The sequence below is a fragment of the Octodon degus genome, unplaced genomic scaffold, assembly GCF_000260255.1.
Source record: "Octodon degus isolate 3935 unplaced genomic scaffold, OctDeg1.0 scaffold00053, whole genome shotgun sequence".
Taxonomy (NCBI): Eukaryota; Metazoa; Chordata; class Mammalia; order Rodentia; family Octodontidae; genus Octodon; species Octodon degus.
This window is the reverse complement of record NW_004524629.1, coordinates 4,985,136-5,007,679: the sequence shown is the minus strand read 5'-3', so window position 1 is coordinate 5,007,679 and position 22,544 is coordinate 4,985,136. Positions and strand designations below refer to the sequence as shown.

The window sequence follows — 22,544 nt, the reverse complement described above, 5'->3', positions numbered from 1 at the left end:
CTAAGGAGAGTCACATAGAGAGAAAACATTCTCTCAGGCTTTCACAGAGAGCACATTGGCCAAGCAATGGCCATGACTCACACACATGACTGACACTGACAAACATTCTGAGGTACAGGATCTCAGAATAAATCCTGAGGGGATTTCACTGACCTTATCAGACCCAAAAGCTACAACTCTTGTTGCATAGGTCCTGCTTTACCTTGGTCTTAAATTACTATTTGTTGTGAGCCTAAATTTCATTTTCACAAACCAAAAATAAATGGGCATGTTAAATTGGGAAATAAATCTTATTATTGAGAGTTTTATTTATTTCTCCCAACTTTTTCCTACCATCTTACTGATTTCTAACAATCTTCCCTGCCACACATCGTTTATTCCTTTTCATATTTAATTATCAAGTTTATTCTTCCTTCCCTTTGCTTCAGCAGGATAAAGTGCAGTAACTGCTCCATTTAGCAATAAATTACATGCTTTTCTCCGTTACCACAGGACAATAGTTTTTAAATTTCAGTGTGATAAGAGTCCCCTGTAGGATTTGTTAAACCACAGATTGCTGGGTCAAAACTCCAGAGTTTCCATTCAGCAGGACAGAGAGGGTAGAATGGACCTGGACAGAGCTACCATCCCCAGGAGAAAGGGTGATGCTGATGTGGGAACTACACTATAAACTACCACTCCAGGCCAATGAAATTGTACCCGAGCTTCAAAAACTAATAGAAGAAAAAATTTAGTCAAAACAACTATAGTGTCTTCGTGGGAAGAAGGCAGCAGTATTTATTCTGCTTTGAGAAATTTACAAATCTTAAAACAAGCTGTATTTTTTATAAGTTGACAAGAATTTTGGCTAAAAAAATTATTTTCTTCCATTTTTATCTTTTCCTTATATTTAATAACCTTTCAGATTCCCCTCTTTCAAGCACTATTTTAAGGAAATCTAGTAGGAATTAATTATGAAAATATTAAAAAGTCTTACCTTTCCAATGTATGCAGACTAGAGCATATTTTTAATTTACTAAGCAATTCTAGTATATAAATCTTAGTAAAGAATGATTATTCTGTTCAAGATTGCTAACAAAAGTTTAGTGAGTATTATTGGAACTTAAAAAGACCTTGGAAGTACTTTAATCCCTGAATTTTACATTTGTAACACATGCATTGTAGCTCAAATAATTCATAATTATAAAATAGTGTAAACATAATTTAAAGACTAATGCTTAAAATGCGGATACATGAATGATGAAAAATAATCTGATTTCTATTAAAAGTATGCATACTTTCATGCTCTTCTGATATCATTGTATGTACAGGACAGAGAAACTATATACTATAATGCACTTATTGCATATTCTTAGATCAACAGTTGGACTCTACATTTAGAGGTATTTCCCCTGTGCACTGATGGAGTATATTATTTGAAAACATAACTAACACTTAAAAATAATTTCATGTCTGCCAACTTTATAGACATTCTATAATTAATATGCTGGTCAAAATGTAAAGAACATGCTTTATACTAAATCTAGTTAATGTATGACTATAGAGAAATCCCTTTAAGCATTATTCTAGTGGATCACATCCTATTGGAAATATTCAATTAATTCATACATGGATATTTGGCACTTGTACAAGTTCATTGACTTCTCTTTCCATCCACGACCCTTCCATGGCATTCCAGAACAGTGAATGGTTCCCTAATTGTGAGCAAGATTGACAAACTGATGTACAGAAGTAGTCATGAACTCAAAAGAATCATGGGAAGTTTAAGTTCTTTAAAAAATTACCTTTCCTATTTGCATTATACAGCTACAGTATAAATTTTAGATTAAAAAATTTAAGTCATTCAACTTTCATTTGAGGATTCAGACAGAATAGATTTTAGTTTATTTACAGTAGTTTCAGCAAACTTACAGAGATGTTTCCCTGTTTCTAGTATTAAAGGCACATGCTAGACACTCACTTAATGAAGGTTACATAAGGGAATTAAAAAATCAAAACAGAGTTATTACTGCTGCAAAGATTCTTTTAAATCCTGATTCAGAATTTGTTAGTCATGATACTTGGAAATTTTATATTCAAGTTTGTTAATTTACCAGGTTGTATAAAGAATTATGATTGGAAAATTTCTATATTCTGAAAGCATATTCCAAAAAACTTACCCTTTCTTTCTATCCATCGTTATTGCAAAACAAGAGCTACTTTTCAAATTATCATGAGCATTACTAATTAAATGAGTTAGTTAAGATAGTTCTCCTTGCAAAATAAAATCTTGTATTTTCAAAAAAATCACTTGTAATTTTTTTCAAAATGGATTACACAAAAGAATAAATTTAGTATTTATATTTCAATAGTATCTGATTATGGTTTTTTTTTAAATTAGTTGCTTTTTTTAATTATTTATTTATTTTTATTTATTACATTTATTTATTGTGTGTGTGTGTGGCCAGCTCAGCCCACCAGGGGGCGGGGCTGGCTGGCATGTGGTGCTGGGGGATTGAACCGCGGTCCCTGTGCTTTGCCAAACTTGTTTCAAGTAGGTGCTTTAGACCACTGAGCCATCTCTCCAGCCCCGATTATGGGTTTTTTTGAAAGGCATTAGTGACAGTAGAAGAAATTACAAAACCAAATTATAGGGTACTACCAAACTTAGTTTTTCTGTATAAAGATTGAGAATTCTACTTAGAGATTGAAGCATCTATATTATCATTTTCCATTTTTTCCTGTACTACTACTACTTAGGATGGAATGAAATAACATAGTTTGCTAATTTCATCTTAAATTTTCTGCTTTACGAACAGGTTTCCAAATAACTTGATTATTGCTGCAAACAATGTATGTAATTCGTTCCTACAGCATTAAGGCTTGGTAAAGGACAAAATAGTAGCCATAGTTATCTAAGCCAAGGACATAAGTCTGATCCAATATAAAACTCAGTTTTCTGTGTCATTGTCCATGTTTCTCATTAGTTCTTCCAGTCATCTGTGCTTTCTTGTGATCCTGTAACATCTAAATTTCAACTGCCACCACTGTTCCCCTTTAAAACTTATTCCACTGATGCTTAAATATTAGCATACATAGTACATTAAAAAAGTAGGTTCTGGTCCCCATCCCCAGAGACTCTGATTTGGTTGGTTCAGAGTGGGTTTGGAAGCTGGCATTTTTAAATTGTCTTGTTCATTTTGATATCAGTGTTCTGAAAGCCGTTCTTTGTCTTGAACTTAGGCTGTGATGCTTTGATTGGCACCTTACAAATAATAGTACTTTTTATGGAGAGAGCTGAATAGGTTGAAATTAATTACACACAGATCTGTAAACTATACTATACGTGTCTACATATTTAACTAAACAAATGTTATTGCTCTACATAAATATTATACACAGATCTTATACATATATGTCACTCTTACAGAAATTATAAAGAGAACTTGGTTCCTTCCTTGACCCTGAAGTAGTGGCAAATTTGTTTCGTCTTGTTACTGAACTTGATTGGCTGCCCTAAAGTGCTGTGTTAAGAATTTAAGTGTGCACATACAGGGAGAGAGAGAGAACAACATTCATGCCAAAATTTGCTGTTTGTCATCCCTGCTTTAAAACTATAAAAGTTCTCATTATAGCTCTAAAAATTTCAAATTTAGCTAGTCAGCTGGCATTTGCAGCAACAAACTACCATGTGACTCACCTAGGAATGTTTCTGTTGTAATAAAATACTTAAAAGAAATGGCTTTAATCCAGTAGTCCCTCCTTTAAAACAGCACAGAATATCAGATATGCCTCTAAGGAACTAAAAAGAATCACAGCCATAATAACACCATCAAAAATACCAGGAAGCATTAGTCTTAAACTTATATTTGCTTCTAATGACTTCAGCCACCACTCAGTCTGTCTGTCTGTCTGTCTGTCTGTCTGTCTCTCTCTCTCTCTCTCTCTCTCTCTCTCTCTTTCTGTCTCTCTTTTTCTCTCTTTCTGTCCCTCTCTCCCTTCTCCTATACTGGCAATTGAACTGGGGTCTTTGCACAGAGCTGCATGCCCAACCATTTTTTATTTTGAAACAAGACCTTGATAAATTGCCCATGTCCAGGCCAAGGTTGCTGTAAGTACAAGCATGTGCCACCAATGTTCTCCCTTTAAAATTTAGCCCACTGATGTTTGAGCATATTAGTGTGCATAAAATATTAAAAATGTAGATTCTGTTTTGTCGGTCCAGAGTGGTTCCAAAATTAGCATTTTTAAATTGTCTTCTTCTTTTGATCTCAATGTTCTGAAAGATTTTTTTTTGCCATGGACTTAGATTATGGAGCTTTGATTTGCATCTTTTCTTACAAATCATTTTCCTAGCTAGAATTGCTTAATTAAGGTTTTAATATTATCAACCATGATATAATCAGATGGTCCTTTTTTGTTAAAATATTAACATAATATCACTTTAAACAGAGAGGCTAAATGAGTATGTAATCCAAGAGGTTTTGTTTTTTTTTTTCATGTATTTGTTACGGGGTCTCACTATGGAGCTTGGACTCATAGAGATCCTCTTTTCAGCCTCCCTAGTGCTGGAATTACAGGCATGCACCACCACACCTGGTCTTAATGGCCATCTCAGCACACTAGGGGTGGGGCCAGTGCAGCATGTGGCACCGGGGCTGGACTATTGCTCTTGAGGAATTATTAAATCACATTCCTATTTACAGGTGTGTGAGTTATTAGCTATTTGTGCAGTTTAACTAGTCATTGTATTTGACTCACTTTTTAAAAAGATTCAAATAATATAGGTTGCTTTCATTTAAAGCTAACTGTTTTTAATGGTATATGTTTGCTGTACATAATGTTTACATTCTTTGTAGGGAATGGTACTTAGTACCTCTTAATTTTTTAAATTCCCTTCCCCCTTCCCTGCATCTCTTCCTCCCTTCCCTTATGAGGAAGACTTATCTCCCTACTTCCTGTTATCTATCTTTCATTATTGTCTTTATTTGCATTTTGGGTATATCATGCAATATTCAAGTTTGGGTGCATGATTGATTTCACTTAACATCGTGGTCTCAGGGTAGGGGAGATAACTCAGTGGCATAAGCACCTTCCAGGCAAGCCCACGGTCCTGAGTTTGATTTCCTGTACTACAGAGACTCAAGCTTATCGTTCACTTTGATAGCATACTTCTCCAAGCCTGGGCAATGTGGCCCGCACCTGTAGCCCAGCCATATGGGCCTCTGTGGAAGCAGGATCACTTAAGTCCACAACCTAGCAAACCTTGTCTCAAACAAAATAAGCAACAACATAAAAGGAAAAAAGGGGGAGAGAAAAAAGAAAAAACAAGCTAGTTGTAATTTAAATACTACTTCTAAGATCATTTGCATCTGATCAAGACACTATGTAAAATCTACATATGATTTAATGGAAGCATTTTATGTTTATGTAGAAAAATAAATGTAGTCTTTATGGTAAGCACAAAACTTGATTCTTAAGTTTTAATAGCTCATTTACAAATGACAGATTAGCACTAGCAAATTTATTACAAGACAACTATAAACTAAAATTAATAATGTTAAATTATTCACTATTTTATGCTATAATAAAGCCAGCAAAAATTGTAATTTTTTTATTATAATTTCAAGCATTCATGAACATTTAAAATTCCTTCCAGGCTTGCCTTTGAACTCATGGTGTGCAGCTGTAGAATATGGAGCTAAGGGAACTTTGTTACTAATCAAAAGCCCCAAATTTGTGACTTTTACCTGGCTCCAGGGCAAGTAATTCAACCTCTGTGGACCTGGCTTTGTTACCCATCAGTGGAGGGGATTGGATCACAGTAGGCGATCTCCAAGGGCCCTGTCAGTTTCTGTGTGTCTGGAGTCAATGAGACTCCTTCACACCTTTTCTCACTTTCTCCAGCTGCTCTTGTTGAGTCTCACACTTACTAACTGTCCTATCTTTCCTGGCATCCTTCATATTTAGCGATGGCTACCTCAGTATTGCACTACATTGTTTCTCTCCTTTGCCGGACCCTTTTTTTTTTAAGGTTTATTTAGTGGGTGGGCCGAGCTGGTGCACCATGTGGTGCCGGGAACAAACCACAGTCCCTGAGCACTTGCCTAGGCAGGCGCTTTAGACCGCTGAGCTATCTTGCCAGGCCATAAGCCCAGCCTATTGTTGCTACTATCTAGTGTCTGTGTCAGTTTACATCAGTGAAATATACAGTGTGCCCCCAAAATGTATATGTACTTAAGGAAAAGAAAAACTTGTATAAATATTTTAATATTAATTGTATTGAGGCATCATAAGATTAATACAAGTTACCTTTGGCCTCCACAGTTACAAGAGGTGCTCAAAGTGGTGGTCATTAGCTTCCAGACATTGATTAGTACAGCAAACTGCTGCTTGGGTAGCCTTGGTTGTAGAGATTGCTGCATATACATTTTCAATTTCTTCTCTAAGGGCTGTGACATAGTAGATTTTCTGTGATATGTGATGTTCTCTAGGGTTGCCAAATGAAGGTAATGCCAATATGTTGAAAAAAAACATACTATTTTTTCTTTCCTGAAGTATGTATACATTTTTGGTGGATTATATTTTAGGCACTATTTTACAATGTAGCTAATCATGAAAAATGATTTTTTAAAAGCAAAAGAAAACACAACTTTTTATAATAGTTTCAGATATACTTCTCACATGCAACTGTACTTGACAAATAAATGAAATATCTGCTCAATGAAAAAGTAGGACAGTTTGATAAGGCTTCTTGTGCAAATAAATGTACTTCTCGTTCCAGGCACAGGGCATGGCATGTCCATTAAGTGAACAGAAGAACAGTGTGTTTACTAAACAAAGAAAGTTTCTGAAGTGAAAATTTAGAGTGTGCAAGAAACGAAAGATTCCACATTACACTGTATCATAATTTGTGAGTTAGCTTTAAAACAAAAATGATACAGTATCTCTTACCAGGTTTTTAAATGATCACTTTGATGAATGTTAGTTGCCTTTTTGATTTATCTATTATGTACTTTGACTTCAAAGGCAGAATAGGAAGAGGGACAATGATAATTAAGTGACAAAAGATGGTTTTTAAAATCCACAGAGTGCTAGGTGTAGAGGGGAGTGTGAAGAAGAAAAATTTGTGGTTTAAAATTTAAATTCAAGTTAATGATATAGGGTTTTCGTAAGGGAAACTCAGTTTAAAATACATTTAGTGAAGACAAGTTGTATCTAAAAAGTCTTTTGGAATAAGGATAACCACCTACTTAAAGCATGGGCAGCTTAAATCATTTAGCAGCAAAGGCATTTGCCCTGAGCTACTTTTTTCCCTCTTATTTTTTATTTTGAGACAGAGTCTTGCTAGCTCATTTAAGTTGCCTTTGTTGAGCACGAAATTTCAATCCTCCTGCTTCAGCTTCATAGAATGCTGGGTATCCAGGTGTGCACCACCACCACCACTCCTGGCCAAACTTTTTAAATTACAATAATTTACATATAGTTTGAAATGATTTTCATGTTCTTTCACAAATTTCATTTTATTCTGATGAAAGTACTGATTCCGATTAGGTTAGTTCCACATCACTCTCCTCACCTAACAGATAAAACCACGGCCCTGGAAGGTGAAAAGATTTGCTATAATCACTTAGCTATCTAATAACATTTCAGAGTTTTAACAACCCTAGTGCTCATTGAAGCCTTTGTAATAATATTACAGAAATTTTAAATGCTAAACAAAAATCAAAATTAGGTAAAATTTAAGCATGTGAAATTAGCATATGGCCAATTAAAAGAGTTTTTAGGATGAATTCTAGGTATTTTTGTGTCTTCATCCCTTCTGTAGGCTCTGCTTTGTGCTCAGCGTGCACTGTTTAAGTTGTGGTGGGAGGCACAGCGACTGTTGCATTGATACTTCTGTCTTTGCATGAGTCACTTAATTGGATTCTGGCCATCAGCCTGTGCCTCAAACTCTTAAAGTCACCTTTGTACTTTTGTCTCCCTGCCTGAGCATTCCTCCTTAGTCTTTCCAAACCACCTTTCTTCCTGTGCTGTGGTCACAAGTCTTGTCATGACACCTGCACTGCAGAGTAAACCTTAAATATATATATATATTAGTTAGATAATTTAACTACTTCATTTGTACAGTAAGTTCAGTTCATTAAAAATCGACTAGTCAATCTTTAGTCTTCTGAGTAGGACCACCACTAATAAATTTTGGGCAGACATTTGCTAGGAATGTTTCTGGTTTTTGTCAAATTAACTCAAGAAGCCACATCTTCTGTGACCATCTTATACAGTTATCATTGCTGTTAAAAATGATGACTCAGTTGGGCCTGGTGGTGCATGACTGAAATCCCACCACTCAGGAGGCTGAGTCAGGATTGTGATGAGTTCTGAGCCAGCCAGGAGTACAAAGTGAGGTCAAGGCCAGCCTGAACTGCATAGTGAACCCCTGTCTTAAAAAGACAAAACAAATAAATAAAGGATGGCTCTATACTTACAGCAAAATTCAATCAAATTAATTATGTTGTATTAAAGTAGAAACACAAAATAATACATATTAGAAATGTTTTGGTTTCAATAGGATTAATAGCATTCTGATTGAATCTCTGAGTAGACTATTCCATTAAGTAAATTATCTTGCTCCCTAGTTAACCACAATTTTGTATCATTACTGAGGTGTTTGCAGGCTGAATTCCAAATTTATATATGAAGAGTGAATTATTCTGACCTTATGGTTATGGCCCAAAGAGTTTCATATGCAGATTGGCCTAATCTGCACAAAGTATCATATTTATAAATGTTTAAAAGATCAATGTGCCTCGTATTATCAAGGAGCTTATCAATTCCACATTTTTCTTTTTCTATGATAATAATTATGATCCACTTCCTCCACCCCCTTAAGTAGAAACAGTAACTTCAGCTCTACTTTTGGGTCCTGGATCCACTGAGTTACCATCTGGCAGCTGGTCACAGAGTACTAGGTAGCAGACTTTAGAGTCAACCAGTCCTGGGTGCAGTCCAAATTCTCTTAGTTATGGAATTTGAGGGAATTTACTTAGCTTTATAATGTTGCTTTGAGAATTTATTCATTTGGCATTCATTGTGTACTTATCAACCACTCCCTGTGTACTGAATAATTTTCTAGGTCCAGGAGATTGCATTCATAATAAAACATTAGGGTCAACCAAATTCTCTTAAGGAAAATGAAATGTCTTAAGATACATGAAACTGTTAACAAAATGTCACCAAATAATCATTTAATAAATAGTAATTAAAATCATTGTTAATTCATAACTCACAATGGACAAGCCTTTAAAAGTATAACAAAATTATACAACATTGGAAGAGGAACTTGGTTTACCATAAGAAGTCCCACATACATCAGTGGGAAAAGAGTTGGGCTAACTGTAGTCTCTTGAAGATGTTTTCAGTCAAATGTTAAAGGGCACAATTGCACAGTTGAACATTTCCTGGTCTGAAAACAACAAAGCACTAAGTATAAGAAAAATAATTATTCTTTAGACTCTATCAGAAATTTTTATTCATCCAAAGATACCATTAAGAAAATGAATAAGCTGTTTACAGACTGATAAATATCCAAAGTTAAGCTCGAATTTGGAACTGCTTTGTTGCTTAAACTACATCAAAATTACAATATTTTATTAATCTAAAGTTAGTATCAGAACTGCTTAAGAGGATTGCTAGGCAGTTTGCATGATTTGGGGACCAATTGCTCCATGCTAATAGAGTTACTTTTACTGATTTTCAAGTATTGGTGTAGGTATCCATAGAGACCTGACAATCTAAGATTTCCTTTTCTAAATCTGTCAACTGATTTTTTTTTCCTGAAGGGGCCTCTTAAACCCTCATTTATAAGAAATGGAAAAAATCTTAAAAAATGGCCTGAGACATTTTCAAAATCATTTAGCTATTTGCTTTCAGCATTTGAACCAGACCTCATTCAGTGTTTCTTCCACTGCCTGGCATCTGTTTCCCCACTATTTTGCTTTGAAATCAGCAGGAATAGGTAGGGTTTATTTAGAATATTTGTAAAAAAAAAAAAAAAAGAATTTTTGGTTCTGTGTTTCAACTGTTTCCCTCCTGTCTATACTAAAGTTGAAAACATTACTGCCAGATAATATTTGCAGGCCATTTGACCCTTAAGAAACAGCTTGTGAAATGAATGCAAACTTTAGACCTTGGTTTCAGAGTAGCATGGAACCATTACAATTCAGACCATGATGGCTGCTATAAAAGGATCTTATAGGTCATTATCTTGATGCTCAGTTTTTCTTTCATATTTGAACTATAATTTTTGTTTATCTTCAAAGCTGGAGCTGTTTTCTTTTGATGCTTGCAGACTTTTAACCCTCTCATTTTCAATAATTTTTACATGAAATGCCACATGACTATCCTATTGATTGTATATGTTTTTCTCATTCTCAAGATGCAAATAATGTCCTTTATTGTCATTGGATTTTTAAAAGGAAATTTTTATAGCCGTGTATCCACATTATCTTGTACCAATTTATGGGTTTTTAAATAATTGTATCAATTTAAATTTATGTAAATTCTAAGTTAATAATAGCAGTAGCAGTAATAATATGTGGGTTAGGGGTTTCAGAGCTTTTTTAAAAGCTAATTAAGTATATGCCTGCATGTTTGCTTTTTAATCAATCTGATGTGGAGTAAGAAGTCACTATGCAAGGTAAGCAATGGCAATTTGAGAGAAATGAAACCATTCATTTATTCATTTAATCAATATGTGCTGTGGTTCCCTCATATGCCAGGCATTGTTTAGGAAAATTACTCCAATCTCAGGTTGAAATGATAATCAACAGTAGAATTAGATATTTTAAATGTTTTTGTATGATATGTGGTTTGGGCCAGCAGATGCCTTTGGTAGGCTTCATTTGAAATTATAAAGAATTGGAGAAATAATTGGCTGTTGATTTCTGCTTTAAGTCTACAGGCAAATACTTGACATCACTTGTAGAAGAATTCTGTCGAAAATACACTTTTTTTCTTCTCAGAACCAATAGAATTTTCTCACTTGTTTATTTTTAAAATTGTCGGATAGTGTCATAAGGTTATTTCTGTAGAAAAATTAGAACTTCATTGGATATTTGGCTGTTAAGGTAACCTCTTTAAAGCTGATAAACACATGGCCCTTTACATTTGAGGAGGTGAGGTAATCATTATAAATTAAGTCCCAGCCACTGACATTCAGAATGGTTTTAAATATGAAATACCAAGTATACTACTTGACTTTGTACCCAGTGTCATAAAGTAAAGTCTTGTTTCCTTGCCGCTCATAAGTTTTAATTGAATCACTTTCTTTTCTATACTGTTAATGTCCTTCTGCCTAACGAGTGGTCCCCAAAAGAAAGTCATTGATTTGACTTTTTTATCACCACTGATTATTTTAGTATATTCTGGAAGTTCGTTTCATATAACACTTTAAAAAAATAAATTGGGAGCCACGGAGATAGCTCAGTAGAATAAGTGCTTGCTGGGCAAGCACAGGGTCCTGAGTTCAATCCCCAGTACCGAAAAAAAAAAAAAAAAATTGGTTTCTCTTGTTAAGCCTAATAGATAAGAAATCATCTATATTGTTAAGTTTAATGATAGTTCTTGATGATACTTTTTTGAATAAGCAGATCTTCACTTACCACATACCTTAATTTGTATACCATCAAAACATGGCAGCAAGTTTATTATAAGAATGCAGGGGGAAGAAATATACTTTAATATTAATAGTAAATGAAATGCAACATTCAAACAACTCTGCCACCTAAGAGTGACATGGATCAGAAGAAACTGTTTTAGGAACCTCTAAATATTCTAGTAAAGGGGGCCAGGGAGATGACTCAGTAGAATAAACGCTTCCCTGGTAAGCGCAAGGGCCTGAGTTCAATCCCTGGTTCCGGAAAAAAAAAAAAAAAAAAAAAAAAAAAAATTCTAGTAAAAGCAGACACTGGGTGAGTGCATTCAGCAGTTGCAGTGACAATAGAACTGCTGTTTCCTTCACTTCATAATTCTGCTTTGGCTACAGAAAATAAATGTGACAAATCATCCCAGGTGAGGATCATCTCAATTCAAAACATGCTAGACTTCCATTGTTTGTCAATATGGAAATGCCTCAGTACCTGTTTTGTACTCTTAAAATGATATAATGTGAACCTGTTAAACTCACTTTTATTATGAGAAACTCACTTTGATCTGTAATTCCTAGCAGGGATCATGTAAGTGCAGGAAGAAAGAATACAATAACAGCAGCATCCACATTGCATTTTTTTGTTTTTATGAATGTCCTGTTTCTCCTTACATAAATTTTGCCACTTTCTTCAAAGATTCACTGAGGTCTTTGGGAACAGCAATAAATTTAAGCAATATTGTGATTCAGGGGAGCTGAATTACTATACACTATGTTCCAATAGATCTGAATGGTGGATTTTTACTCTCTTTGTCTGTTATAGGAGAATTGCATCCACACCAAAAAGGTGGCTAAATTTACCATAGCTAACTAAAGAAAAGGATTGAGCTGACATTTGGCTAGTCCACTGACATTCTTAACCATCTCCAATTTCAATACTGTAGGACTGCTAAAGAACCCACAGAGTACTGTCACAAAGCAACAGCAAATAGCCACTTTTTCTTGTCCAGGTGGAAAGTTAGTGTATCATTTTCCTTGTCTGTACAGTTATTCAGCAAGAGAAAGAACAGGAAAACACCACAGAGCATATATCAATTCTATGGAAAAAGTACCTAAGTGAAATAAATTTAGCTGGAGTAGTGCAAAGATAAAAACTAAGTTTCCAATTATTTTTTCTCTAAATCTCTCTTTTCCATGCATTTTCTCATTCCTTTTACCTTTCTGCCCATCACTAATTAGTCCTACTTTCCTTCTCCCTCTTAAGGCATATTTTTCTTTTTCTGGTTCCTGTTATTTTACCATATTTCATTCTGATAATTCCAAAAGTACTGAATTGAAACATGTCTTTACATGACCTACTTTAGTGTGGAATCCAGCCTGTGTCTTACTTCTCAATAAAGGCAGTTACATTTGAATTACCAAGAGAACTTGTAACCTATAAAGTGAACTTATATGCCATCCTACTATGCCTCGAGGATATATGTTCTGAACTCTATAAAGAATAATAAATTCTTTTAAGCTACAATCCTGTAAATAGTCCATCATCATTTTAGTTGTAGCAATTAATTTCAACTGCCAATGGTGTTTCTTGCCAGATGGAAAAATAAAGATATTATCTTTGTTTCTATTTAAATATGAAAAAATATTGGCTGAATGATAGAAAGGCAAAGCAATCTTAAATTGTGAATTAAACCATTATAAACATCATTTCTTATTAGTAAACACCCTGTACTTTGAAAGGTCTGGAAACATCCTAGATTAAAAAATATTAAAGCTGATAGTAAACAATTGTTTTTCTTCTTTTCTACCTATGGTTCTGGCTGACAAAAATTAAATTTATAGGGAGCTGGAAGTTCATCACAGTATAGAGCACACCTTAGTTTGCATAAGACCCTATGTTCAATACTTAGCACCAAAAAAAAGTTCTTTCTAGTTTTTGACTTATTTATGTTTTGTTGCTTCTCAGTCAAAATATTAAAAATTCTGTTTTTCTAACGTGGCAATTTGTTAGACATTCAAACTTCATATCAAAGTCATGTGTTTTTCTACTAACATAATTTAAACCTTATCTGATTCTGCAAGAAATAATTTCACCAGCCTCTTTGAAATGGGAAATGAAGTGATGAAGTATGCTTTAGTGGTGAACCAACCTGTTCTTTAGGGGACAAGTTCATGTGAAATGGTCAAAGTAGAAGCAAACTCCTAGATGCTAATCTTGCTGACAATGTAAAGTATTATGACAGCCGCTTTATACTGATAGAATTTAAGTAGAATTATTCAGGATTTAAAAGGATTTCCATGTTGTATTTTCTACAGCATAATTGCCAAGCAAGGAGTAAGAGCGATTTTAAAGAAAACATTTAATATTCATAGTTGCTCAAGACTTCTGAAACATCAAACTTTTCAAATTTATCCTTTTCTCTTAAAAAGAAAAGAGATTTTTGAATATTGCACAGATACCCACCTTATCTGAAAAACCAGGTCGCATCAAAAAGAATTTTAAGACTAGAAAAGACTTTTATCATCATCTAGATGCACCCAATTTTGTAAAAAGAAAATGCTATAAAATTAAATAAAATCATAATCTTCCTAGGGTTTTGTGTTTTGCTGGCCTCACCACCAAAATGTTGTACAACTGCTACTCATTGCTGTTGCTGTACCTCTGTAACTGTCCTTCCATGCCTTTCTCATAATCTGCATATTCATACTAATGATTACAACTGTGAGGAATATTTCCTTGATTCATTATGTTTGAATTAGCTCAAGAAAAGAATTATCTTTGTAGTACAACTTTAACTTAAATGACTCAAAAAAGTAAACATGAGTAGTTTGAGGTTTTAGGAATAGTTCTGGTAATTGTCAGTGATGTCATTAGTTCTCTGCAGAATACTTTTAAATGGGCTGTACCACAACGACTACCAAAAATAGGTGATCCTACCCTGTTATTTAAGAAGAGTTTTACTGTGATGGAGAAGCAAAAGGAGACCAGCACAGCTTTTTATGCAGAGCCAGGGTGAGGCAGTATTATGTTGAGGTTATTCTATTTTCTCAGTCCCATTTCACATTCATTAAATTAGTAGATAGTTATCTTGTATACTCATTAGCTAAACAGTCTGCTAGGTCTATATATTACATGTTTGGTTTGGTTTGTTTTGTTTTGCGGAACCGGGGATTGAACTCAGGCCCTTCCACTTTCCAAGGAAGTGCTTAATCCACTGAGGCATCTCCCTGGCCCCTCTATATATTACAGTAGATAGCAGGATACACTCTTTGGCCCCAAAAAGTACACAGTCAGCTCAGCATAGAACAGTGATGGAGAGTCTTTTAAAGCTCTCAATGGTACAGCCTGTTGCAGCATGCGTGCCATAAGTTCAATACCACTGACCTAGAGCAATGTCAGGTAAATGACTACAGAGCAGAAAACCAACTCAGGACCTTTAAAAACCCATGCAGCTCCACCATTGCACAATTTCTTAGCTTTGTTTTCCTCACCAGAATATAATGACAAGTAACTACAATAAATAATATTAAGACATTTTGTAGAGAAAAATGATATAAAAGAGCTTAACATCATACAGAAAATCAACTCCTGCAATGTATTATTATAGCTGTCCTACTAACTTGGTTTGAAACTGTTTCATTGCTACTTTTTCTCCTTAAAATGAATACTTTTTTTAAAAAAAAAAAAAGAGCTTAACATTAGAACAAAATTAAACAATATAGTAAGAATGGTTCTCACAGGTATGTCCAGTATTTATGTCAACACCATAGAACTGCTACCAGGGAAAAGCTATTTTAAGTAAATACAATTGCATAGCTTTTGCAAAGTTAAAAATCTGCGCATATTTGCAGGAGACATTGTACAGTCATACTATTTTGAGTTTCATGTAAGTTAATTATAGTTGGGATGTCATATATAGTAAGAAGTTTCCACATGTCTGCAGCTTCTATTTAAAATCTGCATTTCAATATTTATGGAAGTATTTAACAACTTTTAATGCTGAGACTATATTTACCAACAAAGGATTATGTTTTTATACTCAGACACTATGAAAAGCTTCTGTGCATGAATATCTGCCCATTATGCATTTAACCTGTCAGTATTTTGGGTTTGGAGTTACCAGAGATTTATCATGCCTGGTTCTTTCTGCATTTAATGTATATGCAATCAAAGCAAGCACTCTTTCTGCTTTTACTTGTTTTTTAAAAATAATTTTTATTTGTACATTTTTAGGTATACATAATGATTACATTCATACAGAGAAATTTTACCCGTGCATGCATACCTTGATTCTCTTTTATTCCCATCCTCCTACCTCCCCTTCAATCCATCCTTTCCTCCCTATTTGTTTCCATTTTTTCCTTCTTTTACTTATGCTTTTAGGTTTGTTAATTTTCTCAGAATACTAGAATACTAACTTTTACAGAACACTGATTTTCTTAGAATATTAACTTGTATCATATTTACACCCTCAAAAGATGAAAAGTTTATATATATAATTGAGCATTTATTTCCAATGTATTTATATACATGTTCTTATATTTTTAAGATTGAGGTTGTCGAACTGCAGAAAAAGGGGTCCTTCTATTGATAATGATTTAATAATGAACTAAATCTAATTTTAGCATTCGTGCTTTTGCATTTTTACCAGCATTTTCACTCTAATTAAGTGGGACACTACACCACAGTATTTAGCCTCTGGCATAACAAAACTCAGATGACTTGCCTTTGAGAATCGTCATCTAACATTCTCGCTCTTTCTTCAGCAGTGTAGTATGTTGAATGTCAGTCTATAACTAGGTAACTCCCTAGTTTAATTTTATTTACTCAAAAATGATAAAAATATTCAAACTTTAACTTGCTGTGCATGCCACTTATTTGAAAAATATATTAATACAATTATTTCATGGTACACACCTCCATTTTTAATTATCTTTTCCTAATGGATAAAATTCATTAATATGGAGAACTTCCACACAGTTCTTTACTATTTTACTTCTTTCATATGTAATTCATTTAGTGTCTGTTATCCTCTTCTCTTTATTATATCTGTACATTTCCATTTAGCATTTCCATTTAGCATTTCTATTTAAAATAAAGAGGTGGAAGTATGTAGGTCAATAACCTACCATCAAACATTTTTGCCATACTTTATAGAAATTAACAGTGAAGGCTAGAAACCTCGTATTTACTATTGTTTTCAAACTACATTGATAAGATAATATTGATACTTCAGTGGTAGAAAGGAGGAAACGTTGCAGTCAAATAGATAAAAACAGGATAACTAATCCAATATGCTTTTTGAAGCATATGACTCCTGTGCATTGCGTGGCAGAATATTACTAAAATTTCCCTAAACAAGTTCTTATGATATTTTCAGGTTTAATGGAATGCTATGGCTACACTTGGATTTGAATTTTCATAGTGGCGAAGGCTATTAACAGCATTTTTGACACAATATTATTTTGAGAAAGTTATAATTCATCTTCCTGGTTACATCTGTGCTAAGTTTGTGAAACTGTACTACACTAGTATGAAAAAGGTAAAACTGTATATGTATTTAGATTTTGTACAGTACTAAAAGTAGTGCTTTTTAGAAAATTATCTGGTAACTCGTGGCACTTTGGTAAAGGAACGTGCAATTATAAAGGTTTATGTCACTTAATTTTTAACCCTGGAATTACTTACTAGGCTTTAGATTCAAAAACAAATGCAGCTCCATGACTAGCACTTTCTTCCTACTAGTAATTCCTGTTTATTTACTAAGGTGGAACATTTTGTTTAAACAATTTTTTTCAATGAATTCTCACCTTCCTCCTCTCAATGGAGGAAAGGGTCAAAATTTTGGATAACATTTTAATTTAGTCCAGTGGTGATTGGAAAAATATTTTAAATATCATGGTCATTTAATCTTGTGCCTCATTTTACTAATTTTCTTGTCAAAATAACTAAATTCCTGAAAGCAAATATTCGAGCATTTTATTAGTTTATATTGGCTAAAAACAATTGAGCAGTTGACATCTGTATAACTATAATTTATCTTCTAATCCAGACTTGTGTAGATAACCAGCCACATAGATGTGTTTTAAAAGTACCCATGTTACCCAAAGAGAAGTGGTAAGATATGTAATAAATAGAATTCTGCATGATTACTGTAACAATATTTTACTGTGATATACTCATGGGTAGTGGAAGCTAAATGAATATTAAATGTTAATCATTAGATGTTGGCATCCACAAAGATTATGCATAAGCTGTTGCAATAAAGGTATTCATTGTGCCTGTGACTTGAAAAACTTACCATTGATTTTCTTTGACCTTTTTCATTTAAGGATGCACATTTTACATTTAAAAAATAATTGAAATGATGACCCTATTTACCATGGTATTAAATATTCTGTTGAATTTTTGAGAGACATTGATTGCTCTTTATTCTGATGTAAACCACATTGTTCAAAGGCAACAAGTCATAGAACTTAGAAATTTTACATGTTTCGCTTTTCTCACAAAATGAATTCAAAATTAACAATTAAATTTTATAATTTTAAGATGCTAATTATTAAAAAATTACCACATGGGTTGAAAGATCAAATATTATAGGAGCTACAAAAGAATGCTAATTAATAATGTAAGCCCATACACTATCAAACATCTGATAATGTTGGGTTTCTTACAAAGCCTTAAAATATTTTACTAAAAATTACCTAGAAAAGGCACTTTATTACCTTAAACTATTTGTCTGTATAGAATTTGTCTAAAATCCTTTAAAATATTCCTTATCCTTTTATAAATTTATTCTAGTTGTATGTTTTTCTAAAGCCACTTAGAATATAATGTAATAAATCAAACTATTTTAATTAACAGAAAATTATGTTACATAATATAACCAATGAACAAAACAAACATCAAAAGCACTATATGTGATAATGACAAAACTGTCTAAGTCTACAGTCATTTGAAGTTAAAACATTGTAAATTTTGAAGATTTTTTTCACTGATTAATTTTTGGCTAGTTTTTATTTTTTTAAATCTCATTTTTCATTTTTTTGACTTGTCTTGAAATGTTGATCAAATATAATGGCAATCAAATATTAGCTAGCCTATCAAAAATCAACTTTCAGTAGAGTTTTTCTTTAATGCAATCCTAAAGCATGAAGAAATTAGTTTGCTTTCTTTGCTCAAGTCAGCCTGGTGAGTTATCAAATTTAAAGCATCCTCATAGATGTCCTGCTGTGTGTTACCTCTTCAAGAAATTGGTAGTTGATTTATTCAATGAACGTAGTCCAGCAGAAAAAGCATGGGGTGATTTTTTCAATAAGGTTCAACCTTCTCAAGTTAAACTTAACATACTTCTGACATTTATAAGGATAGGCTAAGAACAAATTTTGCTTTCTTTTTTGTTCTGGAGCAGTATTCTTTTAAAAAATTCCATAATATTACTTATTTTTAAGTCTCTCTCTCTCTAATCATTCTTTTCTATATCTAGTTTTCAGCATTTCACTGTATGTACATGCAGTTTCATAGTCATTATTACATGGTATGGAAAGAAGTCAAGATTATCAGAGTATGCTTATCAAGGAGAGACTAAAGACAAATTCCATGTCAATTGTTTAGTACGTTTCTTGGTTTTCTTTTTAAAATAAGACATATTGACCCAAAGGTGTGTTAATGTCAAGGCATGAACAATCTTAAATGTAGATCTACTGAGTATTTTGTGATGCTGAGTAAAAGACTTCTCAAATCTCTGTGATGCTAAATATTTTCCTTAGAAAGTTTCGTTTAATGTTAGATTGTTGTTCTGAAAGATGTTGGTCCTTGTGGGATTTTTAAACACTTGGAAATTTAAGAAAATACGCATGTATTACAAGTGTAGATATGGTGAATTGTAAACTTACCGTATAGTACTGATTCTATTTTCAAAAATGTTTCACTGTTAAATATAGACAACATGAAATTGCTGCCGTACTGTAATTGAGTACTTTTTCCTAAAGGACCCTGTTATCACTATTCCAGAATTAGGCATTGGGCAGATATATGATTGATTCATGTGTCTGCCTAGATACTTCAAGGTATATTCTTCTCTTGGTGAGTAAAACTATATTTTCCTTGGCATCGCTGCATTGAGACTTGAATATACCTGTATCTACTCTTATTGCACATTTCTTATACAGTATCTTCTCATATGCTAAAATTGGCCTAGGCACAACAAAAAAATGAGGGTTTGTTACATGCTTTCTAACAGAAAGGTTTTCAATGGTATTATGGGTTTATACTGGGGAAAATAGTAGAAATCCCTTTTCAACTTCATATTTGCTAAATTTAAATTAATATTTTTTCTTTAGCTCACAAATTACACTAATTCCAGAGAGAATATCAACCCTTTTCACTGTTGTCAAACCAACCATAAGGAACAGCCCTATGATACTACAAAAACAATAGAGGAATAAGTCTCTTATGTTACAATCCAGAATAAAGGCATTTGGCGATAGAAATGAGCGGAAGTTCATCATGAATGCAAGGCTTCTGTACTTGGCATTCCTCCGTGGAAGGGAAGACACGTATCAACGACATTGGTATCATTTTCAAACTGGTCTTTTGTGAGAAACCTTCCACCACACTGGAGTACTTTTCGACTGTCAGGTTTCTGGGGGGGTTTCATGTTTGTTTAATTCATCAAGCCTTTAAGTTTTCAAACCACCATGTGTCAGCATTGAGAAGACATGTAGATTTGAAAATACTTTCTCAAGAGATCATGTAACTATATAACTCTGAATTTAAAAATTGAGGGGGGAAGGATAATTTCAACCCACTGCCTCTTACAAGAAACACTTTTTTAGAAATCTGTAACTGCTTTAGTGTTAACAGGGTACAAGGTGTTTTTGTCCTGTATTGTACTTAAAAGGTTCTCATTGATTGTGATTGTATTGTACCGTATGGAAAGAACTCTTAAATTGCCTTGTATTGTTTATAATAGATCATACCACATACTATTTCAGTTTCCATGTTCCAACTTTTTTAGTGATGCATGTCAACAGTTAGGTCCTAAAATTCCGTGGTGCTAATTCTTCCATACCCAATGGTGCTTCTGTGGATGCTAACTGCACACATGCCGAACAAAGCTTGAAGTTTAAAACTTTCCTCCCTTCCTCTGTTTATATGAAATAAAATAAAATAACTTGAACTTGTCTCAAAGTATCACTGACAATCTAATAAACTGGTTTATATGTGTAGTTTGTATGGAATTTTTTTTTTCAGAAATCACTCCAGTTCTACTGGGCCCCAAATGTTGACCTCACTGTGTGTTTATTTCATTACTGTTGCCTTTGTGCTCTAAATTTGAGGTGTCTTTAGGAATTTAAATCCAGTTGGCCTGACCTCTGCAATCATTTTTGATAGAACCTATAAAAACAAGCCTTACTAGGCTTGGAAAAAAGAAAGTTGAAAGCATAAAAAATGTGTCAGTACAATGCCTTTATCTGTTTTAGTACTTTATTAATTTTTTATCATCTGGTTGAGCCAGACAGTAGCATTTGCATGAGAGCACATAATTTTTATTTTGTGGGGGCTTAAGTCACATAGTCAGGTCCCCCATAACCTATCACATAGCCTACTCCCCAATATTTTCAGCCAGGCAATGCTGCAAAGGCTATTTCTGTCAGCTCCTATTTAAAGAAAAAGTTTTGAGGCTGGAGATACAACTCAGTGTTACAGCACCTGACTGTCATGCAGGAGGTGCTGGGTTCAATTCACAGCATTGTAAAACATTAAAGTAACATTTCATTCCTTGTGCATGAAAATAATGGCAAAAGAATCAAATTGGAATTTTCCAAAACAAACTGACCTCATGTGTCAGCCTAGCAGATAAACCCAAGGCAATGTTTTTATTAAATTTTAAACATCAGTGTCTGTATTAAGAATTATAGCTCTAAGACAAGTGATGCTGTTAATATCTTCATGAGACTAGAGAACTGTTTCTTCCAGACCAGTGATAAATTCAATATTTAGATGTACACATTGGCATTCCAAAGTTGGTATCTTGCCTCACCTATGGGCAACATTACATTTTAAGAGAAAAGAAAACAATGTAAAGAAATTCACTAAAGCTCTTTCAACAACAATCACAACTTAAATCAAAGGGAATCAAATTATCAGTGTAATAGAGTGGGTCTGATGAATAAATGAGATTCCCATACTGCTTGGCCTTTACTATGTAAGGAGTTGTAATTTTGCATCAGAATTAACTAAATTGTGTCTGACTTCTAATAACAGAAAATAAAGTTTAAAGGACGGAGATAGTATGAACAGTAGGCTTGTCTCTGTAGCCATCTGTGACAAATGCAGTATTTACTAAATCACAGTCTGTCTAGGAGATATTTCTACAGTATGTTTTGGAAACTACATTTACAGCATCACATTTTATGAAAACGGATGAATAATAAATGTGCCATGAAATGATTTCATATTTTTGTTAATGAAAAAGAGAAAGGTGGAGAAGTCTATGAATATTTTAGGAAATCTTTACATGGTAATATCTACCTGTTAAGAGAAAGAAAAATTAATTCTAGTCATATGAAAAGATGAGAAAAAATGAGTTTATTTGAGGAAAAACATCTTTTAATGTATCAGAAAAAATCTCTAATTTTAACCCCACTATCAACCAGTAGTCTGTGTTAATGTTCAGTATGTTTATGCATTTTGAAAAACTATTCTCAAAACTTTTCATCACCTTTTCTGGGATGTTGAAATAAATTTTTGAAACTTAGCAATCAATATGCTTTGTGAGTTTGGTTCATTGATGCAAATAACTTAGTTCCACTCTGAGTGAAACTATGATGTAAGTTTCTTTTAAAGATATGCAATTGGGGCTGGAGAGATGGCTCGGTAGAATAAGCGCTTCCATGGCAAGCACAAGGGCTGAGT

General features: G+C 33.6%; 1 protein-coding gene and 1 pseudogene across 1 annotated transcript in view; one reads left to right on the top strand and one right to left on the bottom strand.

Annotated features, from left to right (window-relative positions):
- The window catches only part of Purg (purine rich element binding protein G), a 33,508-nt gene extending 12,654 nt beyond the window's left edge, over positions 1-20,854 (top strand). Inside the window, exon 3 of the mRNA XM_023717575.1 lies at positions 19,967-20,854. Coding sequence (XP_023573343.1) covers positions 19,967-20,071 — 105 coding nt within the window. The 3' untranslated portion in view covers positions 20,072-20,854. The remainder of the gene's footprint in view (positions 1-19,966) is intronic.
- LOC101566962 overlaps positions 20,082-22,544 on the bottom strand; it is a 4,701-nt pseudogene continuing 2,238 nt past the window's right edge.